General features: G+C 38.9%; 1 protein-coding gene across 3 annotated transcripts in view; it reads right to left on the bottom strand.

Moving 5' to 3' along the window:
• Window positions 1-21,104, bottom strand: part of LYRM4 (LYR motif containing 4) — a 90,115-nt gene that overhangs the window by 30,315 nt on the left and 38,696 nt on the right. The window contains exon 3 of one of the 3 annotated variants that reach the window (XR_012585612.1): window positions 14,660-14,774. The exons of 1 other annotated variant lie outside the window; for it this stretch is intronic. Coding sequence is in view for 1 of the 2 variants with exons in the window: in XM_074576030.1 (XP_074432131.1) it covers window positions 19,609-19,641 (33 nt within the window). In the remaining variant the exon portion in view is untranslated. Of the gene's footprint in view, window positions 1-14,659; window positions 14,775-19,580; window positions 19,642-21,104 lie in introns of all 3 variants that reach the window. One more of the 3 variants, XM_074576030.1, reaches the window with a different exon arrangement.

Here is a 21,104-nt window from a genome sequence, read left to right as displayed (position 1 = left end):
CTGCAGCTGGTTACTGCGCCTCAGATGAGGTAGCATCAACTTTCAGCATAAACATCTGCTTCACCGAACCCAGCTCAGCTGCTCTCTTTCGTCCATACTCTCAAAGCTCTTCCCCAGCCCCACCTCTCATTCAGTACAGCAACAAAATTTAAGTATTTGTAGAGTGCCTTCTATAACTAATTAGGCTAAAACTACCAAATATGAAGAAAGGAACAATTTATAGTAAGTGAAATGAGGATGCTGGAGAACAAAGAAGACTGGGGAAGAGGCAAGTGCAAAAAGGAAGAAGACAACTGGGATCAAAAATTTTCCATTATCACAGGAAAATATACATCTCTATTAAGTGACATGGTCAAAATTTGCAAGTTCATCAAATATCACTCGAGTAAGTCAAGGTAAAGATCTGTGCCTTGTAGAAGTTTTTACTAGATGAGGAAAAGTTAGACTAAAGCAATAATTTTAGGTTCAGCAGACTAGGATCTATGGTAACATTCAGCTATCGGCTTGTAGGGGCAGATTGAAAAGAAATTTCACACAGTATTCCAAAGTCATGGCTAACTGGGGAGGTCCCAATGGACCGGAGGGTAGCAAATGTAGCACCCATCTACAAAAAAGGCAGAAAGGAGGATCCAGGAAACTATAAGCCTGTCAGTCTGACCTCGGTAGCAGGGAAGGTCATGGAGCAGATCATCTTGAGTGCCATTACAAGCCATATAATGGACAACCAGGGGATCAGGCCTAGTCAGCATGGGTTTACGAAAGGCAGGTCCTGCCTGACGAACCTGATCTCCTTCTATGACAAGATGACCCGATTATTGGATGAGGGAAAGGCTGTGGACATTGTCTACCTAGACTTTCGAAAAGCATTTGACACTGGCCCCCATAGAATTCTCATGCAAAAACTGGTGGCTCATGGCCTGGATGAGCATACGATCTGCTGGATCAAGCACTGGCTGGATGGGCGGTCCCAAAGAGTGGTGGTCAATGGAGTTAAATCCAGCTGGCAACCGGTCGCAAGTGGTGTCCCTCAGGGCTCACTGTTGGGACCATTTCTGTTTAACATCTTTATCGATGACCTCGATAAGGACATAGAATGTATCATCAGCAAGTTTGCAGATGACGCAAAGCTAAGCGGGAGTGTTGATCTACACGAGGATAGGGAGGCTCTACAGAGAGACTTGGATAGATTGGACCGATGGGCCAATGCTAATGGAATGTGCTCCAACAAGGCCAAGCGCCGGGTCCTGCACTTGGGTCACAACAACCCCATGCATCGCTACAGGCTTGGGGAAGTGTGGCTGGAGAGCTGCCTGGCAGAAAAGGACCTGGGGGTTCTAATTGACAAGCGGCTAAACATGAGCCAGCAGCGTGCCCGGGTGGCCAAGAAAGCCAATGCCATCCTGGCTTGTATTAGAAATAGCGTGACCAGCAGAAGTAGGGAGGTGATTGTCCCCCTGTACTCAGCACTGGTGAGGCCACACCTTGAGTATTGTGTCCAGTTCTGGGCACCTCAATACGAGAGATATCAAGGTGCTGGAGCGAGTGCAGAGGAGGGCAACGAAGCTGGTGAAGGGCCTGGAGAATAAATCTTATGAGTAGCGATTGAAGGAGCTGGGAATATTCAGTTTGAGGAAGAGCAGGCTGAGGGGAGACCTCATCGCTCTCTACAACTACTTGAAAGGACATTGTAGAGAGGTTGGTGCTGGTCTCTTCTCACAGGTAATTAGTGATAGAACAAGAGGGAATGGGTTCAAGCTGCAGCAGCGTAGGTTTAGGCTGGACATTAGGAAAAAATTCTTCACAGAAAGAGTGGTTAGACACTGGAATAGGCTGCCCAGGGAGGTGGTGGAGTCATCATCCCTGAATGTGTTTAAGACTCGTTTAGATGTGGTGTTAAGGGATATGGTGTGAGGGAGAACTTTGTAGAGTGGAGTTGATGGTTGGACTCGATCCCAAGGGTCTTTTCCAGCCTAAATGATTCTATGATTCTAATACCTATGCTAATATCATTGACTAAAATAGACATTTATTTTAGTGGCACCTGACACTAAATAAATTGAAGCTGCTGATAAATATTTAACATGCAATGTTATCTCCTCTCAAGCTACGGCCCAGCTGAGAACAGTCAGCACGAGAAGAAAATCTGAGTGCTGCAAGAAAGGTTTCTAATGATTTAATATGTGTCATCACTTATTTCATGGTAGTCCTGGCAGAATTACTACTCAGAAGCACTAGGGATCGCTTGCCTGTTGTTATCTTTTAAACCCTGAGAAGCGACGGCCTTGTCTCCACTTGCGTGGTTTGTTTGAAGTTTCTCTCTGTAGCAGTGCAGTCTGCTGTGGGCTCCCCCTCTGCCACTTGACTCTCTGCCATGAGTCGTTTGTAAGCGATTGATCCTCCAGTCTGGGGGCTGCCTAGACACCTTCACTGCAAACCCAACCTCCTGCTTCTCGAAGATGGAACAGCTTACATGAGCACTATTGCTGAAAGGTGCTCTTTGTATATCTTTGATTAAGGCTCCAGTTGCATCCTTCCAAAGATGAGGGATGCTATTCCACAGCTTTTACAAATCAGCGTCTGTCATTTGATGCACATTTTATCCTGTTACTGGCTATCACTGTCACTCAAAAAAAGCAGTCATGCCCCTTCCGGCATATTCTCCACCCTATTCTGCCCCTGCTGACACTACCATCTGTAGAGCTGTTTGGTGAAGTGGCTGGGAAAGCGTCCAGTCTAAACACAAACACCACTCTGGTACCTGCCCGGAAAAAACTGCTTCCTGGCCAGCGCCAACTTAGAGCTCTTCTTCAACTACAAACTGATGGTTGCAGTCTATCCCCATGCAAGTCATCTTTGGATTGAAACACATATCCTGCATTTTCTTCCTTGAGCTGCTTAGTGACTTGGCTTAATCCTACATCACAAGCGCATCTCAGTAAGGCGGCTAATTAATCTCTCTGAAGTGTTCAAATTTCTGCTCAAAAGCCAACAAAATTATTTGGAATACCTCAATATCAAACGTACTACACAAGATCTCATTTTAATTGCGTTCAAACTGCAAGAAGAAAAAAATGTGCCCGAAGTAACAGTTTTAAGCTATTGAGAAAGCAATTAAAGCAACAGCCACACTACAAAATAAGTTACTTCTACTACAACAAAGATGCTTCTTAACGGAAAAAAAGTGCAGCAGTTCTATACAAAAATATAGCCATCGTATTTTACAAACCTCAATAAAGAAAACAAAATTTGCGCCCTTGGTGACAGCTGTCCGTTCGACAGCAGCATGAGCCTTTTCATTTTCCAGTATACTGGTTACTACTTTACATCAAATATATTTATTAGAACAGCAGCAGCTATCTTCTATGTCTTCCTTACCTGAGGAAAAGTATGTGGAAAGCACTATTGTATAACGACATTACATCCTTGCTGTGCATTTTTGTAGGGGTTTCTTCAGTTCGCTACAGGCCATTAACCTTTCACTTCAGGTAAGTAATGAACAATGACTTTCCCAACAAAGGAAATCAGCTGTGTTACCAATGGCAACTCCACTTACAAATACATGCACCAACCCCCTGTGCATGCACTTATTTATTTTTTTTAAAAATCAATTCCGGTATGAAATAAGAAAGGTTCCCTTTGGCTTCACCTTGAGCTGATAATGAACAAACCCTCAGTGAAGCCTACTCCCAAGGAAGTCTTCTTTAATAGCACTGATTAAAAATAAAATGAAGTTTCTACTTAGGACGCAAGATGTATTGCTTCCTGCTTTCCTTCACCAGGGTAGGGTATCTTGTAATTGGACCAGTGCTAATTGGACGCTTCAGCCAAACAATTTAATTTAAAAGGGAAAAAAAAAAAGACTCCAATTTCCCTTGGTTTCTAACAGAGTTAGTGTCATTGACCAACACCAATATGCTGAACTGTGAAATCAACACAAGACCTTAATTACACCAGGAGAAAGTGCAGGAAAACCCTGGTGGGGTCTATCTTTTTCGTTTTACTTGTGTATCAGATTAACGTACAACTTCAAGCAGAAACACGTAAGTGTTTCTTAAAGAACCTGCTCTGATTTAATATGTTTTGTACAAAGGTACAATGGGAAGAATAGGTTAAAAGCATTTTTAACATCGGTGTGGTTCTGTATCTGTACCAAATCATCAACTATAAAACAGGTTAAAATTTTTTGCCTGACATCAGGGCATATACTTTACAAAGGAGGTGGTAAAAGCTGACAGATTCAGGACAGCAAGCTAGAAGAAATAGAGACATAATTAAGAAGTAGGTTATTTCTTAGGCAGACACTAATTGGGAAAGACTTGCATCTCTCTGGTTTTTGTTTATACATAATGGTGGTCAAACCCACATAAATAATACCAGGGTGCTGAAAATCTTAACTAGTTGGCGGAATGCAATAACCACTAACACATATTTTTCCTTTCCCACCCTGCTTCATTCTATCCATCATTTCATCCTTAACCCTCATGCCCTTAATCCTTCTCTTTCTTTCATCATTTCTCCTATTAAGAGGGCTTCCTCCTCTCCAAAAGCAGCAGCTATGAACTACTTCCTTTTAACATCTTATTTCCAAAACGAACTTCCTCCGTGAAGCGGGCATGCACCAGCCCGTCACAGCAAAACATGTAAGAGCCTTGGAGAGATGTTGGAGAACAAAGGAAAGTAAGGGGAGACTCTGCCTTGCATCTGCTAATGCTGCCTTTCCCTTTGTACTTTTTGTATGGCAAATCCACTAAAAAAGAGGCACTGAAAAACTGCATCCTAGTACTTCCTTTCTTCCATTCCATATATTGGCATTCGTAATTAGATTTTGCTTATGAATTTTAAGACAGATTTTATTTCATGTTAATAGGATGATAGCCTTTAATTTTCTACAAAATACTTGTAATATTTTTGCACCAGTGATGTATAGTTGCATAATGCCTCGACATATTTTATTAAACTTCATTCGTACTTCCTTAATATTCTGCATGCAGAAACTAGAATTCAGCAAACTGTTGATGGGCTGCATTTCTAAATTCTGTATTGCTTCAAATACTAGCTCAATAAAGACTTAAAAAAATATTAATAATTAGAAGCCCTGGAGAGCAGAGCGACTGCTATTCTAATCTGTTATGAAAAGACAGATTCAGAAGAGATTTCTGATTCTATCAGCATAAAATTCAGGTGCTCAGAAAGCCCCTTTTCTTTTTTTCCTATAAAATAAAAACCATAACACCAACATATTAAAACAATGTTAAAAATGCATAATCAAAGACACAAAAGATGTCTGGACATTTATCTGCAGAATTAGAGCTTACAGCACATTTTGTATTTTTAGGCTTTCTGTCATATAAATATAATTTAGTTTCAATCAATCACTTCTGTATATATGTGAAAGAAACAGTTCCCACAGTGAAACTCTGGATTCCACATTAATCATTGCTCTGAAAGGCTATTTAATTATAGCAAGAATAAAATACATCAGAATATTTCCCCAAAATTGTTCTGCATTCTCCCCAGAATTTTCTGCTATGTTCTGTCTTCGTATGAGACCCCTTGTTCCCTACCAACATTCAGGGAAGCTCTGCTTGCAAAATAAGATACAAATACAGATTTCTGCTATCCAGACTGCCTGGTAACTGTATACACTGGCTACTTCCCCATCCCAGCTCCCTCAAAGTGGTTTGCAGGAGAAAATTATAGAAAAATGATACTGTACAAATATTTGCCTAAGGAAGATTTTGAAGATTCCTCTGATTTCCTTCTTCTGTATGTTCAATTCATCATCTTACAATCCAGTATGAAGATGCTGACTAGGCTACTCTCAGCTATAACAGTAGCTTGAACACATCATAGTCTCCCCCAAAAGTTTAAACAGTAACTGATCCCACAAACCTGTAGACACTGTTGTAAACTTTCAACAACAAAGGACCAAAAGAGACCCATCCACAAACAGCAGGCTTTATCAACATACTTTCATGGACTACAGAAAAATAAATCCACTGCGACAGGTATATTAGCTATTCCTGTTGTTTACCTATGTATTTGGAAAAGAAAGTATCCCTGCTCAGTCTTATTTTTGCTGCTTAATTTACAAAAAGCCAGAAGTCACCTACAAAAATATAGAAAGTGAATATGAATTAGAGGGCAACTATAAACTTATACTTAAGTCATTTTGTAGTAACTGAATTACTTCACCATCATGAGCAAAGTCTAGCACCAAACTTACAGGTGGTACCTTTTTTAAATTATAATTTTCAATCTAATATTTTTGCTAGCGTCATGGTAACATCAACTAACACAATGTAATCTCATACTAAAGGTAAAGAAGAGTAAGTCAAGTTCTTATAAATCAGTAGTTCTTTGCATGAACTTTGTTTTAGCAGTAAACATACAATCTCAAAAAAGAAGAAAAGCCTCTTTATACACTGGCATGTCTTTAACAAAAGGGATTGCTCTGCTTGGGAATTTAAAAACAAAAAACTACAGATAATTACTGAATACTGTCCCTTCAGTATGGCTACAATCCCATCAACTTTATCGGTTTCTCATTTTACATAACAGTGATGTTAAAATAATTTTTTGTCATGCAGAAAACAAAACAAAACAACTGCATCAGGTTGGGTTTTACATTAACCACATTGTCCAGTAACTATTAGATGAGTCTTTCTCTTATGCTACTTCTCTGCTTAATTCCTTGGTCCTCAGAGATGCCTTTCCAGACCGAAACCATGAAGTAGTTATACAGCAATGATTGACAGAATGCTGTTTAACAAGCAGTTTCATTTGTTCAGGGCATTTTGGTTGGACTGTTCAGCTGTAATGATGCTCTTGATGTAACATTACAGTTCTTAAAAACCACAGTTCACTGCCACAGCAGCACTGCTATGCCAATGTGATGACCATTACCATGAAGAATTTTCCATTAATTTACAATCAGAAACAATCACAGGTTTCACTGTAGGCAGCTTATAATGCCACACCATATCTCTGAACTAGTTTCCATTCAAGTTTGAAGCATATTTTGTTTCAGCCTGCAGAAACCTTTTAGCATCGATTGCCAAGAGCCACATTATAGTTCCATTAACAGGAGTTTTCTGATATCATTAAGGGTTAATACAACTCTATTGCAGAAGATAAAGCTGATTTAAACCAGCATGTATGTATTCATTGGGCTATGATACATTCAAATTTTGTTCATAATATTAAAGAGAATGGGGTAGACTGGGACACTTTATTGAAAACTGCTGTTTACTTCCAGGTACACTCTGTAAAGCAGAAGGCCACTGTTACTACATGTAGAGGATGCAGGAGTTTCTCTAAGCAAAACTGAGATCTAAACACAGCAGATGTAGGCCTAGCAATCTGTGAAATGAAACCCAAATGTTCTTGCAGTGCTACAAAAACAAATGCGCACACACAGTAACCAACTGCAAAAGATACAAATACTTTTGTGGAGAAAGTGACCCTACTTCTATAAGGGTCACTGGAGATACATGTGGTGGTGGCAGCAGATAATGAAACATCAATGCCTGCAGCGTAGTAACTATAGATGGCTTGCACACCTATTAAAAACTTGGGTGATCATCAGCCAATAGCTCAGTGTTGCCAATGTTTTCAAGGGATGCCGGATAACAGCAACGAACAAGAGATTGGTGAAGGAATACATGGCTCTCCCCATTCTTCAAAGCATCTGCCACCCAAAAGGTGACGCAACAGCCTGACGCAACACAACATAAGGAATACCTGCCTATGTGAACATGATCTAAGTGACAGTCATTCTATAGGAGATAATAAATACAACAAATTTCTCTTTTACGCGCGTCACCACAAGGTCAGCAAGCATTTGTCAGGATTCGCTGAAAGACCTATATATAACCTGTGCTACCTTCCTTATGCTACATCAAAGCTTTCTGAAGCGGTATGCAGAACTAGCCAAGTTTCTTGTGTACTGGAACTGTTATGCTTTCTACACATACAAGGAACAATACTTTGCTTCTTTGCAGAAATGCAAAAATAGACTCAAAGTGATCATTCATGAAATTGCTTAATACGAAGGAGGCACCCTTCAAACCTATTTTTAGAAAACAAAAGCATGGCTGTGATTACTTTCCTTACATGGTAAGAACGACATACAGTCTTCTTCATTTTCCCCTCTACGTATTTATTTTGGAATATGACTTTTTCATTCCCTGTTTAGTCTTTAACTGCTTCCTAAGTGACAAACGGTGTGCTATGGGGAAAGGAGCTTCACGCTAGACTAAAATTCTCAGCCAGCTTTGCCCTTCCCTGCCTGGCTATATTTACAGCCACACCTCACATTACTAAGTCTTGAGCAAGCAAAAGTGCCTGCAGAAATGCTGCTGATCCAGAACTTGTCACCTACAGTGAGACAGCCTGTTACATCCACTTCAAATGGGGGGTAGGTGGCCATGCAAGACATAGCAGGGTAGCGGCAAACCTCTGTTATAATTCTTGTTATGGCTTTGGGAATTAACTTTTTTTTTTTTTAATTTAAAAGAAGACAACATTAAAAAGCCAAATGCTCTTCCCTCACATGCAAGAAGAGACACTGAAATCACATGTAGTGTTATTACTCACTTGAATCAACCATCATGTTCTACCACGTGCGTCCCTAACTGAAGTGTCATCTATACTACATACTTTATAACTGAACATAATGAGTGAGAGGAATTTTTGTACAGCATTAAGGAAAACATGACCATGATTAAAATGGAAGTGATGAAATTCTGACACCCCTTCCCAAGCTGAGTACAGGCAAAACGCTGCAACTTCCAGGGACATTGCTGTTCCATCTAAATACCAGATTGTAACAGTATGAATGATGATTGATGCTTCCTCGCCATCTTAAAAGCTTCTGGAGCAAGGATGCCATCAGATGTTTCTGTGATAGAGCAAGTAAAAGTGACATAAAATGCCTGAAGTCCCTCTGGCAAGAGAGAGGCAACAACCAGATGCTGCACCCTCTGAAGGCAGGCATGGGAGTATTGCATGGAGCATGTGTTAGTCCTTTCTTCCTTCCCATCATAAGCAGCGATGTTCTGCAACAGGTACCTAGAGCTATAGGGAAATCAGGAAATTAAATATTCTACCTTTAATATTCTACATTCTATAACTATTTCTGCTGAATGCATTATCTCTCCCTACACAGTATAAGACAGCTGAACTCCTGCACAGCACAGATGCTAAATGCTTGCTGGAAAACTTGGAACAGAACAACACTGAAGGACAAAAGGTTACCTTACCAGCTCTAATACCTGTTGCCATTAGAGTTATCAGTATGGAATTTTATGTTTGACTCTCAGAAAATATTAAAAGCCAGAAAATACTTGAGTGGAAAACTGAAGACCTAAATAACAAAGAAGATAGCAAAACCACACAAGAAATAGGAAGCCAAAACAAGGCTGAGGATGTTAAGTCTGTACTGAGGCTGTAAAGTTTTTACTCTTTCACCTTCTGAGTTTGGGGTAATGGAATATTTTTAAAAATGTAAAAATACCTGACAAGTACATTTATATGGCTATTTATAAAGTTTAAAAACAAACCAAAACCCACCCTCATAACAAGTCACACAGGCACACTATTCTATTAATTCCATTACAGTCATATTGTGAAATAAGTCGCTTCTCAGAATGTCTGAAAATAATGTTCACATAGTACATGAAATGTGTGATGCTTAGCTTTGGATTAAGAGATGTAAAATTATTTCAATTGCATATGCTTATAATTTCTTTGTTTTTAAAAACATGTATAAATAACACAACAGTTCATAGAACCATAATTTATTTTCTTAATTGAGAGAATTATCTGTGTCACTGAACTATCAGTGTTAGTGTTAAGTTGATGGTTGGACTCGATGATCTGAAAGGTCCCTTCCAACCTAGACAAGTCCATGATTCTATGAAATAACTGTGAAGTTTAGTAGTCCTTTGAAGAGATGACTAGTTTCATGATTATGACTGAAATGTATGCTACAGGTTCTATAATGAACAGAGGAATGAAGGTGGGCTATGAATTTTTTTTTTTTTTTTATGGACGTCACATCTCTATGAGCACCAAAGACTGATAAACAATCTTTTTCTTTTCAATAGGAATTCTTTTCATGCCCTACATGCATTTGCAGTGGGCGACCTGAAGTAGTAGCTTATGTGGAAGGGGGATCTTGGAGTTTCCAGGCAAACAGCATCTGTAGGACAAGTTTGCTACGTGCGGCATCACCCACAGACAGCTCTGTGATGCTGTAGAGGTTTGATGCCTGTGACCTCTGGACAAGGAACCAACACATCCTGTGCATGCTTTGGATATTCCCAGCAAGCAGCCAGGCAGGTGATCTTGCCTGAGCAGAGGAAAGACTCATGCTGGGCCCCAGGGAGGAAGGGGAGAAGTCACTGTAGGCCACAAGTTGCCATGCCAGAAGAGGACCACATTTTGAGTGCTGACAGAGAAGCAATATGCAAAATGAAAAGAAAAAAATGGAGCAAACTGCTGCAGCTCTAATAGGGCAGATAACACTTTGTGCACTGATGGTGCAAGGGGTTGCAATAATGCTAAATCCAGCACGATTGACTGACATAAGCAGGAAGTACTCTAGCTCCATCTCCTCTGGGCATGACAGAGTTATTCGGCACCAGCTGGCAGGAACAAAGGGGGCAAACAGTGCTGACGGAAGAAAAGAACAAGATCCTGCAGTGCTCATGGTCCTGCTCATCAAGCTGGAAGTGAGCTGGAAGAGTGACAAGACCTCTGGTCCTTGCATTTCCTTATTATAACTGACTCAGCTTGGGTAAGATCTCAATTTGCCTCAAGGCTTTTGAGCCTCATAAGACAACTTGAAGTCTCAAAGCAAGGCCAGGAAGGAAAAAACCATTCTCAGGATCCATCTCAGCAGACCAAGACTCACTCCAGCATAGGAGGATGCAAGGTCACATAAGAAAATACCAACTCTGTCATCTTGGTAACCAGCATGAACACATCTGAGAATGAGCCTGCAGCAGGTACCACTGGCAAGGGAGTGGCATTTGAGCAGAGACCTAATGTCAGATACACAGCAGGAGTAAGGAGGAGAGAATTGCTCCTCAGCTACAAGAAATGGCTGAAAAGGAACAGAAACTGAAAGATCACAGGAAAAAAAAGATCAAAGCAGAATGAAAACCGGGGCCCCCCTTCCCCAGATCCTAGCTCCAGCCCAGGGCACTTAAGAGAAACTATGATGCCCGTCAGAAGTTTTGCTTTGTATAAACTACATCTGTTCATTATTATAGTTACCAACAGGACATTGCTGGGGAATATTTCCCATGGATGATTGCACTTTTAATAGTAATGACCACAACAAGTGTTTTATGTAAAACACTGAAGAGTAAAAAATAGTCATCTGAAAGGCCTGTAACTGCTAACATCCTCCTGCAAATATCCACACACCACAGAAAACATATTAGTGAGAAAGCTTCAAGCTTGTAATGAAACAACAGTGATGGGAGAAAATAAATGAAAAAAGATGTCCTCTTGCTTTTTTTTCCTCTTTCACTGCTTTGGATGTACATATTTTCAGGCCTTTGAGCTTTGTTTAATTATTTTGTGCAGGAGACTGGAATCCTCAAAGTGTTATGTGAGAGTGTGAACACAGGACGAAATTCAGTAGCTACACAAACAAGTTAATAGAACTTTTAAACTACTGAACTATTCCTCAGCTTCTACTGTTTCAATTTCTCATTCCTCAAAATTCAATACCAAACCATTAAGCAATTCTGTATCTGCTTCGATAAACGACATTTGAATAATCATAAGAATGACATGGGATGGTATTACCAAGAAGCTCCATGCATTGCAATGTATTTTATCTGTCCTACTGGAAAAAAAAAAAAATAGTGTTTTCCTGAGAACAGTACTGTCTAGCAATGGCAGACCATCAGAGAGGATGCCATTACCATATTTGTGATCTGTGTGAGGGCTGCACAGATGTGCTGTTTTTTATCTCCCCCAAGTGGTCAAGCGAGTTTGTAAGTCTGCCTTAGAGAAGCGGCTTCCTCCCTCTCTAGAGCATCTTCTAGAGTCAGATGAAAGGCTAGGGGTGGACTAGGAAAACTTTAAAGCTGAACAAAAATTCATTAAGAGGGTAGAAACCACAGGAAACGCCCAGTCTCAAAAGTAACTCGGTTACTCCACATATTCCCATATAACCCCTACATTTAATTCCTAATGCCCTTTCCAGCATACAAGTGACTAAACTACATCTTGAAATAGTATCCATGTTTGATAGTTTACAAGTGGGTTTAATCACCTTGGTACAGATTTACTAATAATTTATAATCTAATTTGTCTTTGAAATAACTAATATTTCAAGGATCTGACATCAGAGGTATCTGAACTAGTACAATCTCATTGCAATTAATAGCCTCAAACCATTCAATTGTAATCTGTCACCACTTCTCAGACGGCACTGATTACAGTTACTTTCCATTTTTCTTTAATATCTCATGTAAATTACAGCGAATGAGCAGATAGCCTTCACCCTTTTAGTTATATGTATGTTTAAAACATGGTGAAAAGGATATGGAAAAAGAGGAGGAAATCCTTACTGTTATTTTAGCTATACTCTAAATCTGTTACAAACATTAATGTGGCTGTAGGCCACTTTAGACAGGATATAAATGACTGTCCTCCACTTTGCTCTTTTCTTCAATCATTAAAGTTTACTCAATATTCATGAAAAATACTTTATATCCCTGGAAGCTAAAAGCCTCTCTTTATTCACAGAACAATGACACCTCTGGCTGTATCATAAATTACCTACATTGTCAGGACAACATACTTACAACCTCATCTGGAGGACCAATCCTAAATATGAGAGAAGAGATTTGTTTTCATGCCTAATAATTTGTAAAAATGCTTTGCTGTTTATTTAAGTTATAAAGAATTCTCTTTATTTATGGTTGTCAAATATTACCAGGGTCACTGAGAAATCTTTCAAAGTCAGTGAAAAATCTGAAATAGGGAATTTCCACTGGTGTTTGTGCTTACTACTCACACACACTGAATTTCCCAAGGGATATATATGCAATTTTGTGATTGAGCTTCTCAAAGAAAGGTCTAGCTGGAGGCAGCTGACTTGGGCTGGAAAAAAGCAGTCACCAAACAGGCATCTTTCTCATTATGACAGGCAAGTGCAGCATTGAAGGTGGTATTAAAACACTTCTCTTGCCTTGTCAAAGCTGTCCCTGCAACCGGGATGAAACATGCACAGCTTTCCATAAACCCAAGTTCAAAAGTACATCTTAACTTCTACTTCCACTTCCACTGGAAAAAAAAAACAACCCAAAAGCTAAGTTGTTTCCACAGAACTGAACTACAGCTTTGGCTTCAGGTGTAACCTTATGGATACACTGCTGTTTTATGCCCACAACTTTGTCTTTGATTTCTTATGGCAAGTGTTGAATTCTACAACAGTTAAGACTACAGAGCTGTTTTAGTCAAAGTCCCATTCTCACCCTGCAAAAATCCGTGATGTTGACTGAAATTCTAGTGTTTATCTATTCCCAAAGCAGTATTTTCTCCCACGAAGAGCAAGATTCTTCCTAGATCCAGTCGGAAATACAGTAAAGACCCATAAAAACCCATAAAAACATCCTTTTGATTTAAAAAATATTTTAAATATTTTGATCTTAAGAAATAAGGCTAAAACAAATACGCTTAAAATATGAAAGCTGACACGGATATAAGTCTCTGCTAAGTACTCCTTACATGTCACGTTCTACACCAAAAATAATCTGTAGCACATATACCAGAGAGCAGTCATATGATTACTTTTAAGAGGGAACAATGGAAATTACAGGTTAGACAAACATATACCACAATCAAATTAAACATTGCTTTTCTGCTTTGCATAATTTACATATACAGAATTTGTTTTTTAAACAATATTGGCATTTGGAATTTGTTTCTATAACAATATAAATATGCAACATTACTCCTACTCAGGGTTCCTAGCTCTTTATGTATCTGTAGAATAATGTTATCTTTAGTTTGTTGTAGTAATTGTTGTAAAGTTTCTTTGTGACCAGTTCCTGTGTAAATGAATTGACTGCACAGGTAAAAGAACAAAACTAAAAATAAAGTTCTTAATGCACTACTGTTAAGTGTAGCTTTTAGTTCTGCAAACTAAATGAGTCACTGCTGATGCTTGTTAACATGGTAGTAGAAAACTACCAGCACTAGCAATTCAGGATAGGTTTGCAGCGATTTCCAGCCTATGCCAACTGTCCTCCTTGCCTTCAACCTTAAGAAAAAACAAATTTGAACACCAATGCTCAAATACCACCGAAGAGAACAACCACTGGATCTCACTTTGTTCTCTTTGCTCCCAAGCTGAGTAACAGCTGCCCTTTGTGTTTGTCCTTTTGCATACCAAATACACAAAAGACAGACAGACCTAAGTGCCCTGGTATGCACTCTACAGGGGACTTCACACCCTCCATACAACAAATACTGGGCTACGGAATTGGCTGCCCAAACCATAAGGTAGGTAAGTGGCTTTTTAATATTATTATATTGCGCATTTCTCCTACATAAGTTTTACAATGTATCTGTATACCAACTGTGTATAAATTAAAAGCTGTGCAATATAATAAAGAAAAATGCCACTTACCTGACTTTCCATAACTTGGTCTATAAGAATTCAGAGTCTCACTAGTATGCTAAATATTGGGATGTCATAGGAGAGCAAAGAGCCATTCTTTTGACAACGAAGAATGTCATGTAGCCTAAAAAAAAATTACAAAGGGTTTTTGCTTCTCTAAAGGAAAAAAAAAACCAGACTATTTTAATTTCTCTGTTAAGCCAATAATGTAAGTTTTCCTTCCGATGAAACAGAAGGTGTTTCTGCCACTCCACATACAATTCCTATATTCCTTCAAAAGAGATATGCTAATTTTTCCTAAATGTTTTTCCTAAACGTGATTTCTTCATTGTTAAATAAAGATACCTCCAATTAAGTACACCACTTTCTAACTCTATTTAAACTATGTTCAGGGGCAGGAACAAGGGTAAAAAAGCTGGAGGAACTTCATAGCTAGATACAAAAAATTACTGTCAATAACCAAAATAATTGTTTCTAAAACTACAGAAAATTTACTGCAGCTTTGGAACACTGTTTAAAGTGATCAATCAGGCTTATATAGTAAGAATAAAGACAGCCCTGGATTTAGAAAACACATCAGGTCTGCAGGTGTCTTGACAGAGCACGTTAAGTAAAATTAATGAAAACATGACTTATAAAGGGCAGGACAAAAAAAAAAAATCCTGACAAAAACGAACACCAAAAAGCCTATCAAATTCCAGAAGACTGAATTGCAGTGTGCTATCAATAAAATTTCCACAGCAAATTTTGTTTAAAAAAAAAAAAAATAAATCACTTACCTTTTACATACACACAATACAAAGAGATTTATTGAAATACTGATTCATAAAATAACAGCAAGCACTCTGAGATCCTCTTAGAGCAATGAAAGCTGAATTGGTAGGAGAAAAGTAGGTTCATTTTTCTGCAAAGATATACTTTACTTGTACACAATAATCAAGCTAGACAGTACCTAATGCCCAATCTGCAGCATCCTTTGGTAAGGTGTAAAGAAACCTTAGGTACAGAACATTGCATGGAGGCAAAATTCAGCCACCTTCTGACTGAGGTCAACTGAAAGCCAGCTTTACAAGTGAGATCAAGAAGAAAATGAATAACATTTCTAGCCTGATGCTATCTGTGCAGTGGTGATTGTAAGGTACTTTTGATTCTTCCAAAATAACAGTATGGTTTACAATGCTTTAATCTCCTTCTTATTCCCAATATCTCCAATTCAAATAAACAGACCTCTATCAGGTAAAACTGAGTTAGCTGGTTTTTGGGGTAGACTATAGCGATATATTTTCCTGTGACATTACGCAGTATTCCGGTCAGCATTTCTCGACTCCTGCATGAAGTCCTGTTTTGCAAAGATGTGTGCCAGTGAAATAACAAAGGCTGAAGTTTAGGTTCATATACAATTCTACACAAATTCACAACAGAATGAAGAATAAATATTATTCAGTATTAAGCAACCAGAAAACCCCCATTGTGCCACTATAATGTCTGGCCAAAATCTTTTTGTATTTGGTGCTTTTCAACAATAATCAGGAGATTCATTACCAATGCTCACAGGTTTTTAGGATAATTCGCTATGTGTCTATTGTTTGTCAGGGCTTCCACCCCCAGAAGGTTAATGGGAGTAGAACTCAAAACTGAGAAAGGACTAAGTAAACTTGAATTTCTTCACAGATTGCATAGGAACTAAAATAAACTCCTTAGGACCCTTGAGAACAAATTCAAAACTCCCATGAACTTTAAATCCAAACCACTGTAAGCTCCCTAAAGTAAAGCTGAAAATCTACAGGATATTTCCTAAAAGAAAAACATACAGCACCCAACACCAAAAAGAATCTTCATATTAAGTGAGCTTTAAACCATCTTTGTCATATACGCAACTGAAGAATTACCTGTTTTAAAAAAGGGAGAACCCAAGACAACAGGCAAAGATAAAAAGGATAAATGATGTTCTACACTGCCGAAATTTGTGGCAGACACAGAATTAAAAGGTGATTTTTCTAAACGTCTGTTCCTTGAAACTAAACACTTGATTATCTTCACAGCCTTTGCAAGTTTCTTAGATATCAAAAGAAGAACACATATAAATATACATCACATTCCCACTCAGCTGTAGGGCAAAGGGATTACATTGTTTTATCCTCATAAAGTTTCATTAATAATACTTAAATGTTTTCTTTTACCTCCAGGGAGACCTTCTTTCCAGTGTCATGTTCTTTAGCCATGGCATTGTTCTTCAAGCATCCTCTTTTTGGTGACTACCATTTAGTATAGGTTACTGCAGAAACATCTATAATCAACTTAAAGTTGTGTCACAGGAGCATGGTCCTTACACGTGGGTTTCAATCTTTCAAATGAAAAGACTATGACAACAACTATTGGTATCACAGGGGAAAAAAAATCTCAAATAGTTTATTAAGAGGCATGTCACAACAGCACCTTTTTGTTGCCTTATAGTAAGTCAGCTTTGAAAAAAATGTGTTCCCATGAGAAAGGGCTACACAGCAAACACATAACTCTTTGTTACAATGCCTTTGAAAATTCTGGGGAGATGAATGCATTACATGCCTTGGCCATTGTTTTCCAAAAGACTTCTGATGAAAAGGAAGTCTGAGATTAGCTAATGGTTAAAACAATGAAATACTAGCACTAATAATTTGTAAAGATCTTAAAAAAAACCCAACCAAAACCCAAAACAAACCCACAAAATTCTGAAAACAACAACAACAAAAACCCTACCACATATTTTAAGTGGAAAAGATCCTCTGGATCTTCCACAATATTCCTACCAAAAAAAAAAATATCTATCATGAAATAACTAAACACTGCAGGACCATTAAGTATTTTAGACTTATGGTTCTAGGTCTCAAGGAGGCTGCAAGGTAGAGCTGTCATGAGGGGGGATTTCCTTCCTCCCCCTGACATGGTCCCTGTGGGAACCAGAAGTTCATTTCACAGGGAGTCAAGGAAGAGCAGTCCATCTGCAAAATACAAGGTGGTACTGCCATCTTCTTCATCCTTCCCACCTGTGCGTGCTCCAGGACTTCTGCATCCCATGCCCAAGGCCTGGGATACAGAGAGCCTCACTGACTCCATCTGTGGAGCAACTCCTTGCTCCTCCTCCCCTCCAGAGAAGTGCTGGAGAGGGCAGGTGCGGGACCAGGACAGGAGTGCAGCCTCCTCCGGGGCAGGGAGGCAGAAACATTGCCAAGGTGGGCTGAGCAGCACCCTGAACTGTGTAGACTATCTCGTAACTTTGGTATCATTCAGTGTCACATAGAGTTGGAATTGGTTTGCTGCCTATCTTGATAGTCTTACTTCTGCCACATAACAGTACTTTTCTAGCGTTTTAGTTCAGTTAGTAACAAACAGAAACAAGCCAAAATAACTGTGTGTTGATACCTACAGCACAGGAGGACAGTCTGCTAACAGGAACAGACTAAAATGTTCCTAAAAACCAGAAGTTTAGTGCATTTTTGTACTTACTAGAATAGCAACAAAAGGCTTAATTCTAAGTATATAGTATCATAAACCAAACAAATTTTTGAAAAGTGATTTTTCCATTCCTGCAATTCCAGAATCTCCTGATGCTTGCACAGCCACAGGTATACAACAATAGCAAATTTTCAAACAGGCCAGTATCTCCAAAACCTGAACCCAGTGGAAAATTTTTGCAATAAACATGTTTCTAAAAATGGCCCAATATATCAATATACTACAGCACAGATTTTTTACTAAGGGTGTGAGTTTTTCCTCAATGGGATACTGAAAACAGCATTTCAGCATCATTTTAGTCACCATCTCCTGAATGTGATAATAGAGAACAGGAACATTAATGCAAGAAACGTCATCAACATTTCTCCTCTTCTCAGGTTTTCTGGCACTTGAAACGTGTTGTTAGCTTACTTGATCCAAAACCAATACAAATGTGACCTGGAGACGCAGACTGGCAGTACAGCCAGTTGGATCAGGGCAGATGTGTCTTCGTATTTTGGGACTTACAGCCCTGCCTCTTACAGAAACCTTCTTTTAACCACAAGCTGCTCTTCTATTTTTTTTTTTTCTTTTCTTTTAAAACTTCGATTGAGGGATAATAAGGTTTAAGATTAAGCTTTAATATCACCTGGAGGCGGACGAGCATATACATGCAGAACCCAAAGAAAAGGAGAGCACAGCACAGTACGCAAACAAGGACAGTCTGCCCAGAGCAATTTAAGATATGAACAAAATTGTAAGAGCAACTCGATTGGAGGTAAAACCTCTGCGTGCAGTCTTCTTCATGCTAAGCATTGAATGCACAAAAAGCACGTGAAATGTTTACAGCTTTGTTTGCTTTTTACCTTCTGATTGATCCTGGAATTAACAAACATGCCATGAAACCAAAGGTAAAAGTCCAGTTGATCCTATGATGCAGGACTTGATAGTCTTCCCATATCTGCCCAAAGCCCTAGCACTTCCAAAGAAGAAACCTCTGCAATTCATGCTTTTAATACAGGATTATTTCCAGAACAGATATTGCTTAAAAGGATCTCAACGACACAGAATTTACATTGTCCCCCCTCAATGTGATTTCTACCAACTGCCCTGCTTATCCAATACTATAAAAAAAGGAAAACAAATAGAAGCCTGAAATGCCCCCATAATGGCACTGAAAGATTCTTTGTGTTAAATCAGGAGATCAAGCTCTCAGTTCTTCCAAAAATTTTAGGTAGGACTGGGAAGTATTTCTTTTTTTTTTTTTTTTTTTTTTTACTACAAAAACATTCTGACCTGATGAGTTCAGAACAGTAAGCTGTTCAGCACCATTCTTAAGAGACAGAGAGCAGTGAAGACAGGAACATTTGTAAATATATATAACAATACCACAGGTTAAAATGTCATGTTGAAACACCAAGTCTTTCTAATACCATATTCAAATCTACTCAATGCTTACTTTCTGCGCAACGAAGAGAGATGAAACTTTATGTTACTTCCCGCAATGAGGGACATTCTGCCTAGAAATTAAAAAAAAAAAAACACACTGAATTTCTGTCTCCATATTCCAAAAAAAACCCCAGACGTTAACTTTAGTGAGTTTGCTTAAATATTGCATCCATATCCCACATTGGGATATCCCATATATCCCATATTGTGTAGTTTGATGTGTGACTGTAATAGCTAGGGTAAAACTGTTATGTGGAATTGATATTTTTTGCAAGAGTGGCAGGGTTTTAAGTGGCTAGTAAGTGTTAAATATATGCCATTTAACAGATCTAAAAGCAGACTGATTCACAAGTAGCATTACAATTCATATAGTACCTCAGAGGCTTCAGGCTAATAGCAATTCATACATGTAAATTGGCAAGAATGCTAGGTTTTATTTGTGCTGCTTTACCAAAATCCTTCAAAGACATTTACCACTACTTCACAGCTGAGATCTACAGAAGAACTAAAGGAAAGGTCATCTCAACAAGAGCTTTATGTCTCTATGACTGAAAGTCAAGTTTGGAAAATAAATTCCAGATCCTACCATCATGTGATTTAGATTCTGATCTTTTCAAAGCACAGTCTAACTACTAATTATAGTAGTAACTCTCACACAGAAATGCTTCATTATTTAATTTACAAAGCAACAATCTGATCATGTCTCACAATGATTCAGAGCAATGTTAACCTATGAAACTGCAAGCTCAAACCACAGCAGGCTTCAGAATCAAACGTTTTGAAGAGTTTCGGGTCAGTAACATCATTTCATCTGAGGACCACTCTGCTTTAAAGTAGCTGCGTTGTACCTCTGGTGCCGGAAATTATTTCCCTCCAGCCGCAGCAGGAAATATAACTTAAAATGTGTATGTCATAAGTAAAAAGCAACGAGCAGTTTTTGATCAGGAGTGACCTCCCTCCACACGCCTGCATGTTGGCTGGGAAAAACTCCATAAGCTGCAGAAGCAATGATTTTCATCACTGAAGTTGATCAAGTGTGCTGGCACTGTGGTGTACGTCCTACCAGCACCATGTGATGCATGGCTAAGAGTAGACATCAAGAGCAATTAAAAAAAAAAAAAAAAAAAAGAAATTATGAGCAATGTGAAAGTGGGTGAAATGTTATGATTGAAGATCATCATCTGTTGTTTTTTAATTACTGAAGCAGGCTTAGCACAGGTATGCAAGCAACACTATGCAATATCAAAATTGGCCGCATGCTGTGGGGGTAGCCCTGATCAGTTCTGCTTGCCATGGAGGTTGAAGGTGGACAGAATATAGCTGCATGTATTTCAGAACTGGAATTGCCTTTGTAAAACACCTTTTGTTGCTCTTCATTTCCAACCAATTGCATGTGGGCAAGAGGACATATCCCACTGTATATGTGCTAGCTGAATATACAAATAAACAGCTGAATATCCACGCCAGTAATTTTCTTCTGTACAGAGACTGGCTTGTTTGGCAGCAATGAATGCCAAGGGCAGAGAACTGTGGA

The sequence above is a fragment of the Larus michahellis genome, chromosome 2 (genome assembly GCF_964199755.1).
Source record: "Larus michahellis chromosome 2, bLarMic1.1, whole genome shotgun sequence".
In the NCBI taxonomy this organism is placed as follows: Eukaryota; Metazoa; Chordata; class Aves; order Charadriiformes; family Laridae; genus Larus; species Larus michahellis.
This window is presented reverse-complemented; position numbering and strand designations above follow the sequence as displayed.